This window comes from Chanodichthys erythropterus, chromosome 15 (genome assembly GCF_024489055.1).
Source record: "Chanodichthys erythropterus isolate Z2021 chromosome 15, ASM2448905v1, whole genome shotgun sequence".
NCBI lineage: Eukaryota > Metazoa > Chordata > Actinopteri > Cypriniformes > Xenocyprididae > Chanodichthys > Chanodichthys erythropterus.
The window spans coordinates 24,048,491-24,067,266 of record NC_090235.1 but is presented as its reverse complement, the minus strand read 5'-3'; the positions used below and the strand labels follow the sequence as shown (position 1 = coordinate 24,067,266).

The window sequence follows — 18,776 nt, the reverse complement described above, 5'->3', positions numbered from 1 at the left end:
TCCCCCAAACTGGACAGTTATTTGTTAATTTAGTGTGTAATTAATAAACACATTTACTGCAGGAGATTTCATACATTAGACAATCCTCTGCCCCAGGACAGGGCAGATGGAGCTTATTTATGGGTGTGTGCCAATAAAGAGCAGGTGGGCATACACTCATAACCAGGGACGCCACCAATATGGGCAAGAGGTTTTAGCACTGGAGACCTGCCAACATGAAAACAGAGAGATTGAGCGGTGAATAGCGAGCTTAAAACAACTAACAGCAAACTGATTACCTGTTGTTGTTGTTATTACACACCCCAGTGTCCTTTGGCTCTTAAAAAGGTTTTGCTTCAGGATACATTTTTATTTTGGACACCAAGTGGTGACCCAACACAGCAACAAATATATTTATTGGATAAACCTACATTTCAGTGGTTTTATGCTTTGGGAAGCAAATAATTAACCACACATTGTGGTCGGCATAAACCCAGGGACATTAGGGACCCAGACAAACTTTTGCATAAGAAATGTTGCAACTACATGTCAACTTCCAGTCATTAGAGTATTAGTAATTGTCTAATTGACTTTATTTTGATCGTCCCCCAACAGACATTCTACTTACTGTAAAGTAACTTTGCAAGTACATGTCAACTTATTCTACTAACCATAACCTAACAGTCTACTAATACTGTAATGAGAGTTAGTTGACATGTAGTTACTTATAGTTAATATAATCTCTAAAGTGGACTATAGAAATAAAGTGTAACCATAAAAAGATGTGGGAATAATCTTCTGCTCCTTTTTAAAAGTTGATAAGCCTATTTATTTTTGCTTTTTAAATTATGAGGGATTATTTGCAAAGAGTAGTTGAATTAGTTAAACTATTTGATTAGTATTTTATTAATTATTTGCATGTAGGATTGTTTTTCTTTCCTTTTTTGCATCATGGCCACTAGTTGACCACTATATCACATTATTACACTTTAAAAAATACTGTGTTAAAACAACCTAAGTTGGGTTGAAAATGGACAAACCTCAGCGATTGGGTTGTTTTAACCCAGCGGTTGGGTTAAATGTTTGCCCAACCTGGTGGGTAGTTTTATTTAACCCAACTATTGTTTAAAAAATACTATATTGCTGGTTTAAAATGAGCCCAGAATAGGTTGGAAATTAAAAATCCGACACAATTACTATAGGCAACAATAATAATCAAAAGGTGAACACTGCAAATGAATAAATGTTTATTGTTTAATGATTATTCATAAATGTTCATTTATTAAGTTGAGTTGAGTTAAATAAAACTACCCAGCAGGTTGTGCAAACATTGGGTCAAAACAACCCAGTTGCTGTCCATTTTCAACCCAACTTTGTTTTTATCCTAGCATTTTTCAGAGTGTATCATACACACCTATTCTGAAAAGCATGGTCAATTTCCTCATATAAGTGAATGCTGGGACATCAAACATTTGTGATGAGGACATAAATGAAAAAAAGTCTTCTTGATCTCCCCTTGCACTTAAAGAAAATGAGCTTTTTATGGTGTGATCAGGATGTAAATTTATGAGAAGGGGTTTAGGCTGTTATTGATTTGTTCTCTTGAAACGTCGGCATTTTCTGAGAATCCACCTTTTAAGCCACCACAGTTTGCTGAACTGGCATGGATAACAATAGCCCAAGGGTCAAATCAATAGAGAAGCACAAACTTAGGCACACACACACACTTCAAACTCACAACCCCCAAGCATTTGGGAGGTAGGAATGGATTCAGATGACAGTGTGCTTTGTAGGAGATGGAAAAATAAAAATATCTCAAATGTTTAGGGGTGAATGTTAACAAGATGTGAGATAAAACAAATGGCTGGTGTTAAAAAAGTGGGGTAAGAAAAATGGCAGGCATCTCCACATGGGTAATTAACCTAGGTTTTCTGTTTCTCTGACATGCCTTTCTTTGGGATGTCAGCCTGAATCCGCAGGCACTTTACACAACCAACACAAGCAGAATAATAATGCTATTTAAGAGAGAAGGAGAGAGTGCAAACACAGCAGCATAGTGTCCAGGGGACCAGCAGGGCTGGCACAGTCGTTTGGGCAACTTGACTGGATAGTGTTCAGCATGTTGGGAGATGTGTGTACACCCCAGGTGTACTGAGCCACTTTAAAGCTACTGCAGAGAACAGACGGCAACAATCAAGATGAAAATAACTTCTCATCAACCACTTTCTATCTCAGTCTGTCTGTCTCCATCTCCCTCTCCTGTTCTGCACAAAAGTTTAAACACAAGGGAATTGTGTGAAGAATCAAATAACTCCCTGTCTGAGAAATTTGCATAGGCTACAATTTTGGGTGAAGCAGAATCTTCCAGAGTCAGAAGCAATTAATCATGCATATTCAGCCACATTCTTCTGCAACCACCCAGGTTTCATTTTTCTTACCATGGCATTCAGGCTGGATGCCCACCCAGCTCCCGTTAGCCAGGCAGGTCCGTTCAGAGGAGCCCTTCAGAATGTAGCCGGGCTCACAGCTGAATCGTACGACACTCCCTACGGAGAACTCCTCTCCCAGACGGATCCCGTGCACTGGAATACCAGGGTCTCCACACAAACCGGCAGAATCCCCTGAAACAACACACATATAAAGACTAATAAGACACTTGTGTACAGCTCGTATCTCAAAGCTGTGATATAATTTCATATAGCAGTTAGGACTGGGACAATAAATCGATGCATTGCGTTTCGTGGATCGCTTCTGAGATTTTCTGGATGCATTCGGAAAATCTCGGAATTGATCCAGAATCATTTCTCGATTCGCGATGCGTCGATTTATTGTCTCAGCCCTAATATGAGTGTTAACAATAGTCATATCTCTACATCCAGCCCACAATATCAATTTTGACTTTTGATCATTTTTGTTTGTCCTTTAAAGTTATACATTTACATTAACGTTTTGCTAAATAAAAGTAAAATAAAATATAAAATAAATAAAATAATAAAATATTATAATACAATAAAAGTAAAATAAAAACATATTGTGCTCAATGGACAATACAGGGATAAGGGAGTGATTCTGGACCCAGCTTGTATAACCAATGGGCACAATTCAAGAAACTAAATCGCTCCTATTAAAATCAATGGAGTTGTCTGTACACCTCAAGTACCATGAGGTTAAACCCTTGGTTTAGTGTCTATGTACAATACAAATACCCTCACACTAGTCCAATATAGATCCGTTGACAACGAATAACTGGAAAACTACAATACAGACTTGCTCTCTATTACATTAGGTTTTTATTTAAAGAGGTTAACTGAGATTTACACAAGATGATGAGTAATTTCATTCATATTTATTGAACAACTCTCGGCGGTAGATCTGGCAAAGGAGATGAAAAAGAGGCATCACAGCGGCTTGGTTTAGGTGATAATTTACTTTGGATAAGAAAGCACCAGGGACAGAAAATTTCCCTTAATTTTCCCACTCATAATGCAGATGTGTGCACTCCATGATGTTCTTCAGTAAATCCTCTTATTTTGATCCACTGATGCATTTACAAATGATCTTTCTATTCCCCATTCATCCTCTGGTAATGCTCAACAAACAATCACTAATTCAAAATGAACGGTGAGTCTTCTGGTGAAGGGCGAAGTAAATATTAAAGAATTACTACTATTTATTTACCGCATATCGTTTTCTGAAACTCACACTGACAGGCCAGTTATTAACCGCAAGGTGTGCAGACTGTTGCAAAAAAAAAAAAAAGAAAAAAAAAAAAAAAAGCATAATGCACATTTTGACAGAAATCTTTTGAGAAATATGAATGTTATGAATTGTGATATTAACCTGTCAGTGGTTTTACAACCAGGGATGAAGCTCTTCTGGCATGTATGAGTGCTGCAGTGTACTGATGTGTTTATAGTGGAGCAGGGCGGCTCATTACCTGGCAGGCATGTGGGAGTCTGTGTCGCCAAGCCCAATATGAGAAGATTAAAGCAGTTTATGGGGGGACACACTCCTCGCCCTTCCAGACACTGCCTAGATGGCAATATTGTATTACCACCCACAGAGCTGAGCTGTAATCCTGAAACCATTGATTCATCATCTAACATGCTTACGAGACCTCAGAGATGGTGTCATCTCAAGTGTCATCCCTTGCATATATATATATGATTTATAATCTTTGGAAAAATATTCCCCTCATTTCAAGTTTAAATTCCCTTGTGAGGGAATATGTGCATCTGTTTCATATTTACAAAAACATAACAGAGTTAAACATAAGGGGGAAAAAAAAAAAACTATTTCATTAGTACTTTGGTTTAGTACTGCCCTGAAGATACAGCATAAAATATATGCATATACTCCCTAAGAAAAAAAAAAAAAACATTTAACTCAATTTACACAAATTATCCTGTTCAAAAGTTTTCATAACCTTCTTAATATTGCTGCATGTTTGAACAACTGTTTGTGACCTTTGTGATAGTTGTAAGTCATTGCTTTGTCCAAAGCTGGGTGGCAAAGCTGGATCTCAACATCATATAGTCACTGTGAAGAAAAGCTCAAATGTGCAGAGCATGCTGGGAAACCAAAGAGCTTGCAATACCTGAAGGAGTTTCGTCAGTTTCACTGCTCAGGACAAAAGAGGGTCTCAAAATGTTTTGAAATAATGGTAGGTAGACTCATTTGTGTAAATATAAAATATTACAATTAAATATATTTCAAAAATAATATTTATATATTAATAAAGTACTAAATAAAATGATAAAAACATACAGATGATGCAAGGAGTATGTAAACCTTTGAGCAAAATTGTAATTGTGTGGATGAAATATGCATGTTGAATAGGGAAACGATTTAGAGTACCAGAGCAATGTGGCAGGGAGCCGCTCCATTGGCTATCCAGCTGGCACATGCGGGTGGTATTGCCCACAATGGTGCGCTGGCCGATGCAGCTGAAGCGGATAACAGAGCCCACTGTGCGTCTGTCCCCTGAGATCTGTGCATACGGAGGCATGCTGGGACGATCACACAGAACCACTGTGGCACACAGAAAAACAGGCAAACCTTACCTACAGTGCACAAGGTCAGATCACATGTATAAACAGATCAGAGTAAACTAGGTTATGGAATTATTTGAGTGATGGTTTATCAGGCTAAGATGACTCACAGAGGCACTTGGGTAGGGAGCGGTCCCATGTGCCGTCTCCCTGACAGCTCAGAGTGCTGGTGCCCAGCAGGTAGTATCCAGGGTTACAGTTGTAAGAAACTGCGGTCTGGAAACTGTAACGATGGGGCCCGCTGGGCAGGACCTGTCTGACACCATTTTCAACATGTCCCGGATCAGTGCAGTTCACAACTAGAGTGGGCGAGAGAAAGCAGCAAAGAAGAAAGAAAAAATAAACTTATGATGAATACTGTTGAGAAATACACTGCCAATTGGGGTCAGTAACCTTTTTTGTTATTATTTGAAAGAAATTAATAGTTTTATTCAAGAAGGATTCATTCAATTGATCAAATGTTATAAAAAAATTCTATTTCAAATAAATGCACTTCTTTTCAAGTTGAAAAGAACAGCAATTCATCAGAGAATCCTGTAAAAAAAAAAAAAAAAAAAAAAAAAAAAAAATATATATATATATATATATATATATATTTTTTTTTTTTCAAGTGATAATAATAAGAAATGTACGTAAGAAAAACAATGAACCATTTGAAACCATGGGCAACTGCGACATGCTACTCACGATCAATACTAATTTTTGACTTGTTTGTGCCATTATGTGATTTGTGCTATTCCTTCAGAGAATCATGTGAAACAAATGTCACTGCCAGAGTGCGCAATTTGTTTTTAGTAAAATATCACTAAAGACTTCACCACACAAAATGACACAGAAAAAAGATGATTTTTGAAGAAGATTAAAGGCTTGTGGAAAACTTCTGCAAATATTTGAAACCACATAAACACAAACAGTTGCTTCATTAACGGCTGGCGCAGGGGATGGCTGAGGACATGAACTGGGCTTAGAGAGAGAGAAGAGATTGAGAGAAAGTGGTGCTGTGTTAGTTATGAGTCAAAAAGAGGCAGAGAACGAGAACACAGAAGGACAAAAGGGCATGATGGAGAACCTAAAGAAGAAATCTGCAGTAATTTGTATTCGTTCACACACTGGAAGAAAACAAAATGTACATTACAGTGCAAGAGCAATTGAGCAGGCAAAGACGGGCTATTATGTTAAACTATGTGTCCTTCTTTTAGTATTCTAACTGATTCTAACGAATTTAGTTGAACACACTTTCTGGTGACATTTTATGTGCAATTATGGGGAAACAGTGAAGCAAAATGAAGAGGACAGGCTTCATTATTTGACTCCAGAGTGTCCCTTCTGCCATTCGAGGCCAGCAACATTCCCTTAAAATCTCTCCGTTAGGGACAGCTTGTCAACAGAATTAGACTTTCCAGGGTAGTAATGCATGCTAATGCCTTTAATAGCTCTTAACGGAGCCAGCCAAAGCCATTTCTATGATGCCACATTTATAACCTAAAGATACAAGCTTGATTTTTAACTAAAATGTTAATAGCTAAGTTAGAAATAAATGCACAAATGAAATCAATAACAAGAAAAGAACAGAACAAAGGAAAACAATATGTTTTTTGTTTGTGCTTGGCCATAATTTGATATTAAAATTGATGATCCCACTGGCCAATGGCAATTTTTGAGAGAGGTGGTTCAATTATCTGCAGATCTAAGTCTATCTAACTTATCTGTGTGGTTTAGGAGGACATTTTAGAGATAGAAGTGGCTCGCTCAGACACAAATTGGTGCTGATTAGCAGGGCTGTGCAGAGGCCTACTAAATTATTGATGCAGCTGGGAGCTTATAGCATTTTTTACCGGCTCCTTTTGTGCCATTAAACGGGCATCTTCCCACGCTCTGTGCTAATGACGGACCATGATGGAGAGGAGACCTTGGCTGATATGATCAGACCACTTCAACTTCCTCAGTCAGAGTAAACACACATTTACAATCTAAAGAGTGGGAAGGATTGAGGGGATGAATAATGCGACTTTAAAGATTCAAGGTAAATCAGATTGGTCAGAGTGATGCCATAACATCAAAATTTGTGCTATTTTTTCTCTTTTTTCTTACAGTATATATGGCAACTCCTAATTAAACATCTGTAATTACACACATAGATTTACATATATTCATATAAAGTCATTGGCTAGAGCAGTTGCAATCATCTGTCGACCCACCTAGATAAGTTTTTGAGCAATTAACAGGTACGTTACAGTCACATTTACCGTAGTTTGGCGAGTTTTTGCAGCAACATCCAGTCATTTAAAAAATTAATTTGAGAGAGATTATTTTCTCACACAGAATTGATTCAAGTTGGATTCAAGTCGGTCATGTGGATTCGCCGTGTTGACCAACAGAAAGCTGCTTGGTTTGAAAGTGACTTATGAGCTGTGCTTCATATTGTACATCGCTACACTATTGACAATAGACAATGGACACAAAATTTGTAAACAAAATATTCAGTAATGTGTACATTTGCCATAATGATCTAGCGTTAGCGTCAGTTCTGGCAGGTCACGTCAGTCAAGCTTGCATCAGCTGACTCCCAGGTGACTTGCGTCTACCTATAGGAATACGACGCCTATTACGGCATCTATATATAAGCTCCTCCGTATTATCATTCAGAATATGTGAGATACCCAAATTGTCCCTGCGTCCCAATATCCATACTATCCATCCTAAATAGTATGTGAGATTAAAATAAGTGTGTGCCAAAGCATAGTATGTTGAAAAGAGTATGCCAAAAGTCCCCGGATGGTCTACTATTTCCGGTAGATTTCGAAGTGTGGATCCGTTTTTCATCTGCAAATACCAATGTGGACTTTTATAAAGATCTGATTGGCCATTAAGTTTTAAATGCATCTTTATGCATTAATATGAGGAGAGTTCTCCACATGAAAGACCCGCGACTGCAGATCGACGTGCTGCATTTCTCTCCGATACGGTAGGAAATTAGCTAAATAAAATGTGGAGGATGTAAGATGATTGACAGGGAAGTTTACGGTGACTGGATGCGACAGAGAGCAAAGACTCAACTGTATGACGTGATAGTATGTCCCAAAGCTTGTCTAGTCTTTTGCTACACACTCAAAAGGAAGTACTTTTTGTTCACAGAAAGAGTACATATTTTAGGGCGTAGTACTATAAGTAGGCGAATTGGAACGCAGCAAATGACTAAAAAGTAATCCACCATTTTGTCCGACAAAGCAGATAGGAGTTAGAAGATTAACCTCAGTGGAGTTAAACTTTTGTATATTATATTTTGTATATTGACATCTTTCCGCGTTTGAAACAACACTGATTCTCATGTTCATTCTTTATTTGATGCTATAAATGGACTCGTAGTAAGAGATGATCAGTTTACGAGCCTCTTGAGCTGAGGCGCTACAGCAACCTGTCACGACCATGGTCACAACACATTAAAGAAAACGGGTTTTATTGTTTGAATTTCTTAAAAAACTACACAGTTTTAAAGCTGGGACTTTGTTAAATATCATAAGTTACCTGCTTTGTCTTGTCAGTGTCCTCTTTGCTCCGTGATGCATTTATCACTGTGTGACGTGACGGGCCTGACAGCACCACGGCTTGTCGACCAAAGCAACAGTAACTAAGGTGGGGGGGGGGTGGGTCTTTGAGAAGGGTCAGTTCGGCTAGGTATACATCCGCGCTAAACTATCAAGGTGAAAGTCATCATAGCTTGCGTAGAATAGACCCAGCTCCCAACCCAACTTTGAGAATAGATTAACGGCGATATTTTTTTTTATCGCCCGATAAGAGTCTTGCGTTAACGCAGCACGTTAACGCCGTTAACGGCCCACCACTAATATTTTCGCACTCAGTTGTGTTGGGGGATATCAGCATATGTTTTTTTTTTTTTTTTTTTTTGCTGCTCTCCCTGCTCTTATCCATGCTAGGCTGCATGGATGCACAGGGAGTTCTTGTCCAGAACAGAACCATACCGCCAATACAAACTCTATGCATTATCTATCATATTTGACGATAGTGGTCCTGACAGAACTAAATACGTTCTAATTTCTGAAGTTACATCAAAAACTTTTAATGTAAAGCCTTACTTTCCTTATTTTAAATCCTTTAAATGCTGTTATCCTTAACAGTTTTACTTCTGTTATTTCTCAGTTAAGATATAGAACATGTACTTGTTCTACACCATGCTGAGTAATAGAATTGGTTTGAATAGAGCAGTCAAATTCACACTCCCTCTGCAAATGACACGCACACACACTGTACTTACTTTTACATCTGGGCAGAGTGTTGCTCCACTGGCCGTTGGGCTGACAGTGAGACTTGATTGCACCCTGTAGAACATAACCAGGGTTGCAGGCGAAACGCACAATGTCATTCAGGTTAAACTGTGTTCCCTGAGTCACACCATTAGCAGGGGTGCCTGGATGTCCACAGGTGATGGCTACAGAACATCAGAGCAACATATTAATGCCATTAAAATTAAATTATTATTTTATTGCTTAGAGACATAAAACTGTCAAAAGATCTCAAATCAGAGAGTTGCTGCTTAGGTAATACTTACGGACACAGATGGGAGTCTTTCCAGACCAGCGGTGATCCTGCTCACAGATGCGAACTGACACGCCGATGAGCCGGAATCCAGGATTACACTGATAAACAACACTGCCTCTGTAGTTGTAGTTCTCACCAATGATTTGGCCATTCACAATAGGCTCTGGTGTGCCACAGTGTCCAGCTGTTGAAGAAAAACATTGCAAATGCTCATATTAAGCACATGTTCACTGTGATTTCACCAAGAACAACATGTTCCTGGATCAACATATTTGTTGATCCTGGAGCAACATTCCTGTCTGAAAATTTAGACCTAAACCTATCGCTACCCATAAGCTATCCCTAAAATCAGAGGGAATTGATTAAATAACACTGATGCAGAAGCACCTAACTCTGGTTCTAAGCCTAAACTTGACATAAACTGTAAACGTATACCTCAAATCTGATTGGTCGATTGGATTGTTGTTCCAGGATCAAAGATGCTGAACAGGTACATGTTGTACTTGGTGAAATCACGTTCACCTAGAGCACATATGGCTACATTTTCTCTATTTATTGATTAAACAAATCTAATTTACCCATAAGGGAAGTGAAAACACTCACCAAGACATTGGACCTCAGCTCCACTCCACAGGCCATTGGACATGCACTCTCTCACTCTGGAGCCCACCAGAGTATAACCCGTGTTACAGGAAAAAATGGCAGTCGCTCCGTACACGGTTAATGTTCCTATTTTATTCCCATTCGGAGGGGTTCCAAGGTCACCACAGGAAATGACTAGGTAAATTCAGATGAAGAGTTTTATATATATATTTATATATATATATATATATATATATATATATATATATATATATATATATTTTTTTTTTTTTGGAATTCTGAACACAAGACACGCTGGAAATTTTAATAAAGGACTTTTATTTTAAAATACTGAAATTGGCTTTTTTCAGGCTTTACTTGGTATGTAAATTGACTTGCAAATTAAATCATGGCATACTACATAAGGGGTTTTCAATTAAAGCTTGAGAAAAAAAATCATAATAATAATAATAAAAAAATAATAATAATTTCAAAAAATCTATCCATTCCCCAAACCACTTATTACACTAAAAATCATAATTTAAAAATGCTCAAAGAACATGTCTTTATTTGACTATACCCTCTATTGCACTCACTTTCACAGGATGGTCTCGGCTCAGGGTAATCCCAGGTGCCGTTAGCTTGGCAGCGGATAACCCTTTGACCCTTGTAGAAGTATCCAGGGTCACAGGTCAGCATCATCATGGCCTCATATTTATTCTGCATGCCGTAAATAAGCCTCCACCTCCCATGATCCACTGCGGAATGGCCGATGTCAGGGCAAGTCACAGCTGGAAGACCAAAGTTAGTCTTAATCAAAATTTGCTTATTTGATTTAGGCCTAGAAATAGTACAACATTCTTTCTTGAGACAATTTGCAAAATCATTCCGTTTATTTCCATATAATACAAATATTTTATCTTTTCATCAATCTTTTACATAAATAAGAACATAAACCAATTTTAAACTGATAGTGCCGCTCATGAAACTCACGGACGCAGCGAGGGCGGGTCTCCATCGTGGTCCACCTCCCAGACTCTTGGCAAAGTGTTGACACCGGTTGAGCGTTGGCCAATCGGAAACCAGGATTACAAGAGAATGTGACTCTAGAGCCGAGAGTGAAGTGCTGTCCGATGACTGTGCCATTCACTGGGGCAATGGGCATCCCACAGGAAACCACTGTGAATGAGAGAAAGATTGAATTGTTACCTCAAAAATGGTCAAGTATTTTCTCACAAAACCCCAGGAAAGCTGGCTAATACTTTTTGCCATCATACATCAGAGAATACTCAGTGTAAACATACACAGGGAACACCCCAAAAGCAGCATTGTGACTCTGCAAACATGGGCTTGCAGTGGTTATGGGAAGGTAAACAAGAGCAGCTAGAAAGCAACAGGCACAATTCAAGATGTAGATTACATCTGGATACGGACTGAAGGATACAGAGAGAATCTCAGCAACCTGTGCAGCCATCAGAGAGTCCTGTGGCCCCAAGGAATATTTGGACACTTCAGCCGCACTTAGATATATGAATGTCAATGTCATAGATGGCAAAACGTCGAAACAACAGACACTTATTTATAAAAACAAAAACAAAACAAATATTGTAGAAACAACAACAAAAATAATATAAATAAATAAATAGTAGTAGTATGTTTTTGCAGATGACACTTGGTTTGGCATTTTATTATCCAATGCAATACTTTTTTATAGGCTGTTTAAGTGTCCAAATACTTTTTGGCATCATTGTATGTGTCAAATCCGAACACCAACACCAGGATGACATGCATTACTGATTTAAAGTTTAAATGGCCATAGATCTGCCTCCTCTAACATCTTAATTTGTCATTTAGCTAGCACTTCTATCCTATGTGATTTACAGTACACTTACAGGAACATTCACTCTGGATCATCCTAGGGTGAAGCATCTTTCTCAATGCCACAATAGTGATAGTTTATGATTGGCCCCTTGTTTGTGTAAACCTTCAAATGTTTGATGACAAGCCAAGTGGCCAGTTGCATAAACTGCTTAGATTAGTGATCTAAATTTTTTCATGAAGACTGCCCTAATTTTTTAAAGCCATGGAATGGTAGATTGGTAATTGGAAAGTAAGACTGATTACCCCTTGGTTAACTGTTAGTTGGTCAAACTAGTTCTTAAGACACAGTCTTAACATAGTGGCTAAGTTTATGTAACTGTCCCCAGATCAGTAACCACTATACTATGCTTTATAGTCATCTCTAATCTTGAAATTCATTATAATATGCCTCTTCTTTCAAAGAACTGATACATAATAGATTTAATATCCATGACAGTCAACTTTTCAATCAATCCCGAGTCAACTCCCACTTCCCAATATGAAAAAGACCTTTAAGTGTGTTTAATAGAGCAGAGGGAGCGCTCTAAGGCTCTTGGCCTAAGGCATCTCACACCATCCCTGTCACATATAAAAATCAACACCCCTCACAGGTGAGGCCTTTGTTAGTCAGGAAGTGGTGATAAAACGCAGCACTTCTGAGACTGCAAAACGGTGGACCCTGTGGAGGCCCCTGCTTTAGTGGATGATAACTGCTTCTTTCTGAAGAGACTCTCCCCTCGGACAGCACATTAGCAATAGTCTCACAGCTATGGCTCCTGGCTAACCCATTTATTGTGATGAGCAATTTGACAGATGCAGCCAAGCCTTAAACATTGATGGAATACGGAATTAGCCACGGCAACGCTGGTCTTTCGCAGAGAGATTTCAATGAGGAAGGAAGAGAGGTGGAAAATCGCCTCCAGACTTGGTCCAAGGTGTCTTGGACAAGATTTTCAGACTCACCTTGGCAAAGCGGCACTGGAGCGTTCCATTGGTGGATGCCCTGTGGGGTGCGTGTGCAGGTGGCGGTGGTCTGGCCAATCAGGTTGAAGCCCCGGTCGCAGCTGAAGCGCAAGGTACTGCCCAGCTTCGTGCCCGTCAGGCTGTGTACCGAGCCGTTCACGGGAGGGTCCGGAATACTGCAGTACGCCGCTGTAAAACATACAAACAGATGTCAAAAACGCATCCATCTGTGAAACCTCCTGCTCCAGTGCGTATTTTATTGTTTTTCGATTCCTCATCCTGTTTACTGGAAATAGCAAATATTAATGCAGCCAAGAGCAGAGGACTGATTAAAAAAAAAGATGCATGGTATTGAATTGTAGGAACTTGCTTGTTGAAGGTCATAAATGATGGATATGTAACAATAAAAAAATCATTTTGTGTAGTCTTTGTTCGCCTAAACAGTAATTCAGAATACAAAGAGAGTCATTATACAAAGTTATGCTTTTTGACATATGCAATCCAGGCCACGTTCTCACCTGTGGCATGAGGTGCCTGAGATCAGATCTGAGTAGGAATGTTCTCGTTGCAGACCAAACAAGAAAAAGAATGATGGTAATGATAGCAGCATAATATAAAAGGAGGTTTGGAGGAAATTAGGAGGAAATGGAGCAAGAATGCAATTTGTCGCATTATTAATCGCTATGACCGCATTAAAGTCCTATCTGTTTCACAAGTTCATGTGTCCATATAATCCTTCAGTAATACAGGTAAACAGATTTGGCTTGCTGGCCCTAATACAGGGGCTTGAGGAAGTTCCCCCCCAGACTATTTAATTAATGTAAGTTAATTAGTGTTAAATTACTGGAGGTTTCCTAGAAAAGTCATGGGAGTGAGGCAGGCTGCAAGTATTTTTGTTGCCCTTAAAAAAGAAAAGTTAACTTTAGAAGCCAAATTACACAGGAAATTAATTCAAGATATATTCAAGACACACCTTATAAAGGATGAGACAAAAGTACTGATTAAGAAAATGATTTTCTGCAGTGTAAGCAGCCGCTTATGTATATGCCCTTGTGTTGCGAATGACAGGATTAGATGAACAAGCTCTTACCGAACTTCCATTTAAATTCCATTACAACAATGCTAATTTCATCCAACACAACGCCTAGCAATGATAATTTCCTTCAGGAGAGTAAGGGACCACTCACACAGGACACATTCTGGCATTGAAAACAGCTAGATGGCAATAAACGGCAATAAAATGGAATCGAACAAAAGGGGTCTCAAGACGTGTTTTTCAAAGCTGAACAGCTGTTAACTATAGCTACATTAAAGTCATATTAAAAACATTGCGCTGATGGCATGAGATTATGCAACTGTCGAAGAAGCCCATCTGAAACATGTACATGGCCACAAATTTTAAAAAGCAGATTCTAGAAAACAAGAATGTGTCCGTTGTTAACAACCCATTTAGATTTATGGGTGTTTACAGTTTGCTGTGATTTGAGGTCATCTAGTGTTCCCAAAAGCTGAAAAATATCACTTGCAGAAGATATACACTACCCTTCTAAAGTTTGGGGTTAGTAGATTTTAAAGGTGCCATCGAATGTTTTTTTTTACAAGATGTAATATAAGTCTAAGGTGTCCCCTGAATGTGTCTGTGAAGTTTCAGCTCAAAATACCCCATAGATTTTTTTAAATAATTTTTTTTTAACTGCCTATTTTGGGGCATAATTAGAAATGCGCCGATTCAGGCTGCGGCCCCTTTAATTGCTCGCGTTCTCCGCCCCTTCCCGAGCTCTCGACTCTATCATTGATTGCATAAACAAAGTTCACACAGCTAATATAACCCTCAAAATGGATCTTTACAAAGTGTTCGTCATTCATGCTGCATGCATACATCGGATTATGTGAGTATTGTATTTATTTGGATGTTTACATTTGATTCTGAATGAATTTTTAGGCTGTGCTTCGTGGCTAACGGCTAATGCTACACTGTTGGAGAGATTTATAAAGAATGAAGCTGTGTTTATGAATTATACAGACTGCAAGTGTTTAATAATGAAAATAGCGACAGCTCTTGTCTCCGTGAATACAGTAAGAAACAATGGTAATTTTAACCACATTTAACAGTACATTAGCAACATGTTAACAAAACATTTAGAAAGACAGTTTACAAATATCACTAAAAATATCATGTTATCATGGATCATGTCAGTTATTATTGCTCCATCTGCCATTTTTTTGCTATTGTCCTTGCTTGCTTACCTAGTCTGATGATTCAGCTGTGCACATATCCAGATGTTAATACTGGCTGCCCATCTGGTATATGCAAACATTGGGGGCGTACATATTAATGAGCCCGACTGTTATGTAACAGTCGGTGTTATGTTGAGATTCGCCTGTTCTTCGGAGGTCTTTTAAACAAATGAGATTTACATAAGAAGGAGGAAACAATGGATTTTTAGAGTCACTGTATGTCATTTCCATGTACTGAACTCTTGTTATTCAACTATGCCAAGGTAAATTCAATTTTTAATTCTAGGGCACCTTTAATGTTTTTAAAAGTAGTCTCTTTTGCTCACAAAGGTTGCATTTATTTGATCAAAAATACAGTTAAACCCTCATGTTGTGAAATATTATTACAATTTAACATTTTATTATATCTTACAGTTTAATGTAATATTGTGCTTGCAAAGCTGAATTTTTTTGTCACATGATCCTTCAGAAATCATTCTAATATGCTGATTTGCTGCTCAAGAGACATTTCTGATTATTATCAATGCTGAAAACAGTTGTGCTGTTTAATATTTTTGTGGAAACTACATTTTTTCAGGATTCAGGACTTCAAGAACATAATTTATTTGTGAAACTGTGCTCATCAGGTCATTTAATAGGACTTCACAGAAAATGTTAAAAGAAGTAAAAGCTAACCCATTGTAGGACAAAGAAAAATAAACAGAGATAACTGTAATGCAAGGGCAAAGTTTTACAAGACACAAATCTTTCTAATGATCAAACCCCTGACACATAAAATGTTTCCAGCCTCTCATCCATTAGCTCTGACATTGGAGATTATAGATAATGGACACATTTAGAAGTTTACACATCACATACATTTAGTAATACTTTAAATAAAACCTCCACTAATGGTTTAAATGTCTCAGAGTGCTGCGGACCGGTTTTGTTTTGTGCATCATAACTCTCATGTGACAGAACAGGTGCTGCCCTCTAAATGGCTCAAAAAGACTGCTATTGATTGTTGGCCACAGAGGTCTGGTTATAAGAGAAGGCTTAGTGGAAATTTAGCCTTCCAGCTCAACTACTTTGTGAAGTTTTCTACCTGACTATGAATCAAGAGCCCCAGCTTTGCTTTTAATAAAGTCACAAAGTAAACAACCTCTCATGCCCCTTTGGCCCTTTGTTTCTAAATTGCAGTTAATGCAGTCAATTTTCTACCTTTAGCCTGCACCGTTTCTTCTTTTTCCAAAAAAGTCATTCAGCAAACCTCACACAGGTGACGATGGGAAGAAAAGGTCAATAATTAAAAAAAGGGAAACAAAAGAGGAGAAGTGCAACGAGCCGCTACAGTTGATGAAGTAACAGCCTGTGGAGATAAAAGATGGATTGAGAAAGAAAACCGAACGAAGCTTTAAGTCTGTCCCACCATCTGTTTTTGTCCACCAAGGTATCACTACAGAAGGGAAACCATATTGAGGAGGAAAACCTAGGTGTGCTGCTGCTGCTAACCCAGACTGTCACAGAGCCCTATATCAAAAATCCATCATGCGGGAGGGAGCGGAAAAAACTAAACAAGCTGATGCCGAGAGAAGAGACCCTGATGAGTCAGACAAAGAGGTGATTAGTCATTCTTCTGAAACGCTAATGATTAGGAGCATACGGAAACTTTTTAAATATTTATAGGGTAATAACTCATTTAGAACTACTCCGTTGCTCATGAAATGGTGCAATCAGGTCTTGATAGCTTGTGGCAGTATTTCCTACGTAATTCTGTTTTTGCAGCGAGGAGGCATAATTGGTAATTTCGTGAATGCGTATTTTTAACTGTAAATTGTCATAAACATTCAGGCAGTTAGGAAGTCCTATTTTATTTTTTAGATTGTCATTTGGAAGCCAAACCGATGAGTTTGTTCATGAGAATAATTCATTAAAAGAATCAGCTCATAAGAGTCGTTTGTTCATTAATCAAACTATACTAGTTACACTGTATGTTTGTTTTTGTATGCAGATAGTGAAGACGCAATAGTATTATTTTGATGATATATTTAGATGACATGTTAAAATGCTCACCTGAGTAGCGAATTCGAAAGCCCTTGTGGCTGGAGGTGTGATCGAAGGACCAGTGAAGGTAAACCTTGTTAGCAGAGCTAGTAATACTGAGTGGAGATGAATAGTTCCCACTCAGAGAAATGAGCAGTGGACTCTGTCTTGATGGACCTGCAGGATAAAGCAAAGCATAAGGTTATGATGTACATCTGGTCCAAAACCTGTAGATTGTTTGGTTTGTTCCAAAACAAGGATTAAAATTTTTATAATGTTGTGATTTCTTCTTGGTTCAGTTTGCTTTCATAAGGCTACGTTTATAAATGGACCAAAATCAGTTAATACGAGTCAATTGCGAGTAAACTCTCCTCTCATTGGTCAGTGTGCACCTGTTTATGTTCCAGAATTCAGCTAACACAGTCATCAGTCAGGATGGATAGACAAAAGCTCTGGACTGTGGCTTTCTTTGTAGCTGTCATTATATTATAATTTTTAGCAAGAATCAAGGCTTTGTCTGTATCTTCATTTACTTCTGGACATTTGTTCTGAAATATGTTCGTCTGACCAAATTTCAACAAGGCATTTCAATTTGTCTTTGCACCAGGTTAACCCACGATTCATTTTGAGTGGCATTAGCAAAAAACAAAACAAAAACAAAAAAACACTGCTGCTTTTTATGCAATGTACATAATTACCCATCATATATTGTGATACAGCCTGGTTCGTTGGTTCATTGGATCAGATTGCTTTCTCTTCACAAGCAAACCACTCCAGAGTTTGTTTGCAATTGGGCCGAGACCACCTCGTTCAGGCGATCTTGGACCGATTATTTTGGATCCAAGTATTTTGGAACCAAACTAAGAGAGAAAACGCACCAGGTTCCAAAACAAACGCTCCAAATGAGCCTGGTATGAAGACACCCCTCCTTCCGAAAGGAGTAATGTTCTCAGTTTGGTCGGGTGGATCAGTTTGTTGTGATTGTTGAAACTCAAGGTTATGGTAAGGGCTGCTTCTAGCCTGAAACCCTGAGTTTCAACATACTATTAACACAACTTATCCTTACTTAAACTTTTTTTATATTTTTTATTTTTTTTTGCATATGCCTTGGATGGCGATTATTTAAATAAGGGATATTGTGACATATTGTGACGAACTTTTTCCTGCTCAAACAGCAACATTATACATTAAACAAAATTGAAAATGTAAAAAAGCATAATAGGACCCCCTTTAAGAAACATCTCCCATGCATTTTATGGTCATTGTCTCTGACATATTTTTTTTAGGTTGCACAAGAAAATTATTGTCCGTTACTTGGAATCTTAGTAAATAAGAGCCATTAAGCTTTGCACTTCTATGGGCAACTGATCATGGCAACTCTGTCACTATAAGTAGCCACATATCTTACAAACTTCAAATTGACATGTTTACTACCAGCAGTGATACAACTGGTGTGTTTCTGTCACAACATAGCCTTTCCACCTCTCACGGCTAATGTTGACTGACAGGGCTCTGTTCATAAAC

The 18,776-nt window shown here is 38.3% G+C and overlaps 1 protein-coding gene across 4 annotated transcripts in view; it reads right to left on the bottom strand.

Moving 5' to 3' along the window:
* The window catches only part of csmd2 (CUB and Sushi multiple domains 2), a 343,711-nt gene that overhangs the window by 14,100 nt on the left and 310,835 nt on the right, over nt 1-18,776 (bottom strand). For all 4 annotated transcript variants that reach the window (XM_067411157.1, XM_067411158.1, XM_067411159.1 and 1 more), the window contains exons 48-57: nt 17,283-17,429; nt 12,993-13,181; nt 11,163-11,348; nt 10,766-10,960; nt 10,191-10,364; nt 9,598-9,771; nt 9,304-9,477; nt 5,141-5,329; nt 4,837-5,010; nt 2,418-2,600 (exon numbers count right to left, since the gene is read on the bottom strand). In XM_067411157.1, the coding sequence (XP_067267258.1) occupies nt 2,418-2,600; nt 4,837-5,010; nt 5,141-5,329; nt 9,304-9,477; nt 9,598-9,771; nt 10,191-10,364; nt 10,766-10,960; nt 11,163-11,348; nt 12,993-13,181; nt 17,283-17,429 (1,785 nt within the window). The remainder of the gene's footprint in view (nt 1-2,417; nt 2,601-4,836; nt 5,011-5,140; nt 5,330-9,303; nt 9,478-9,597; nt 9,772-10,190; nt 10,365-10,765; nt 10,961-11,162; nt 11,349-12,992; nt 13,182-17,282; nt 17,430-18,776) is intronic.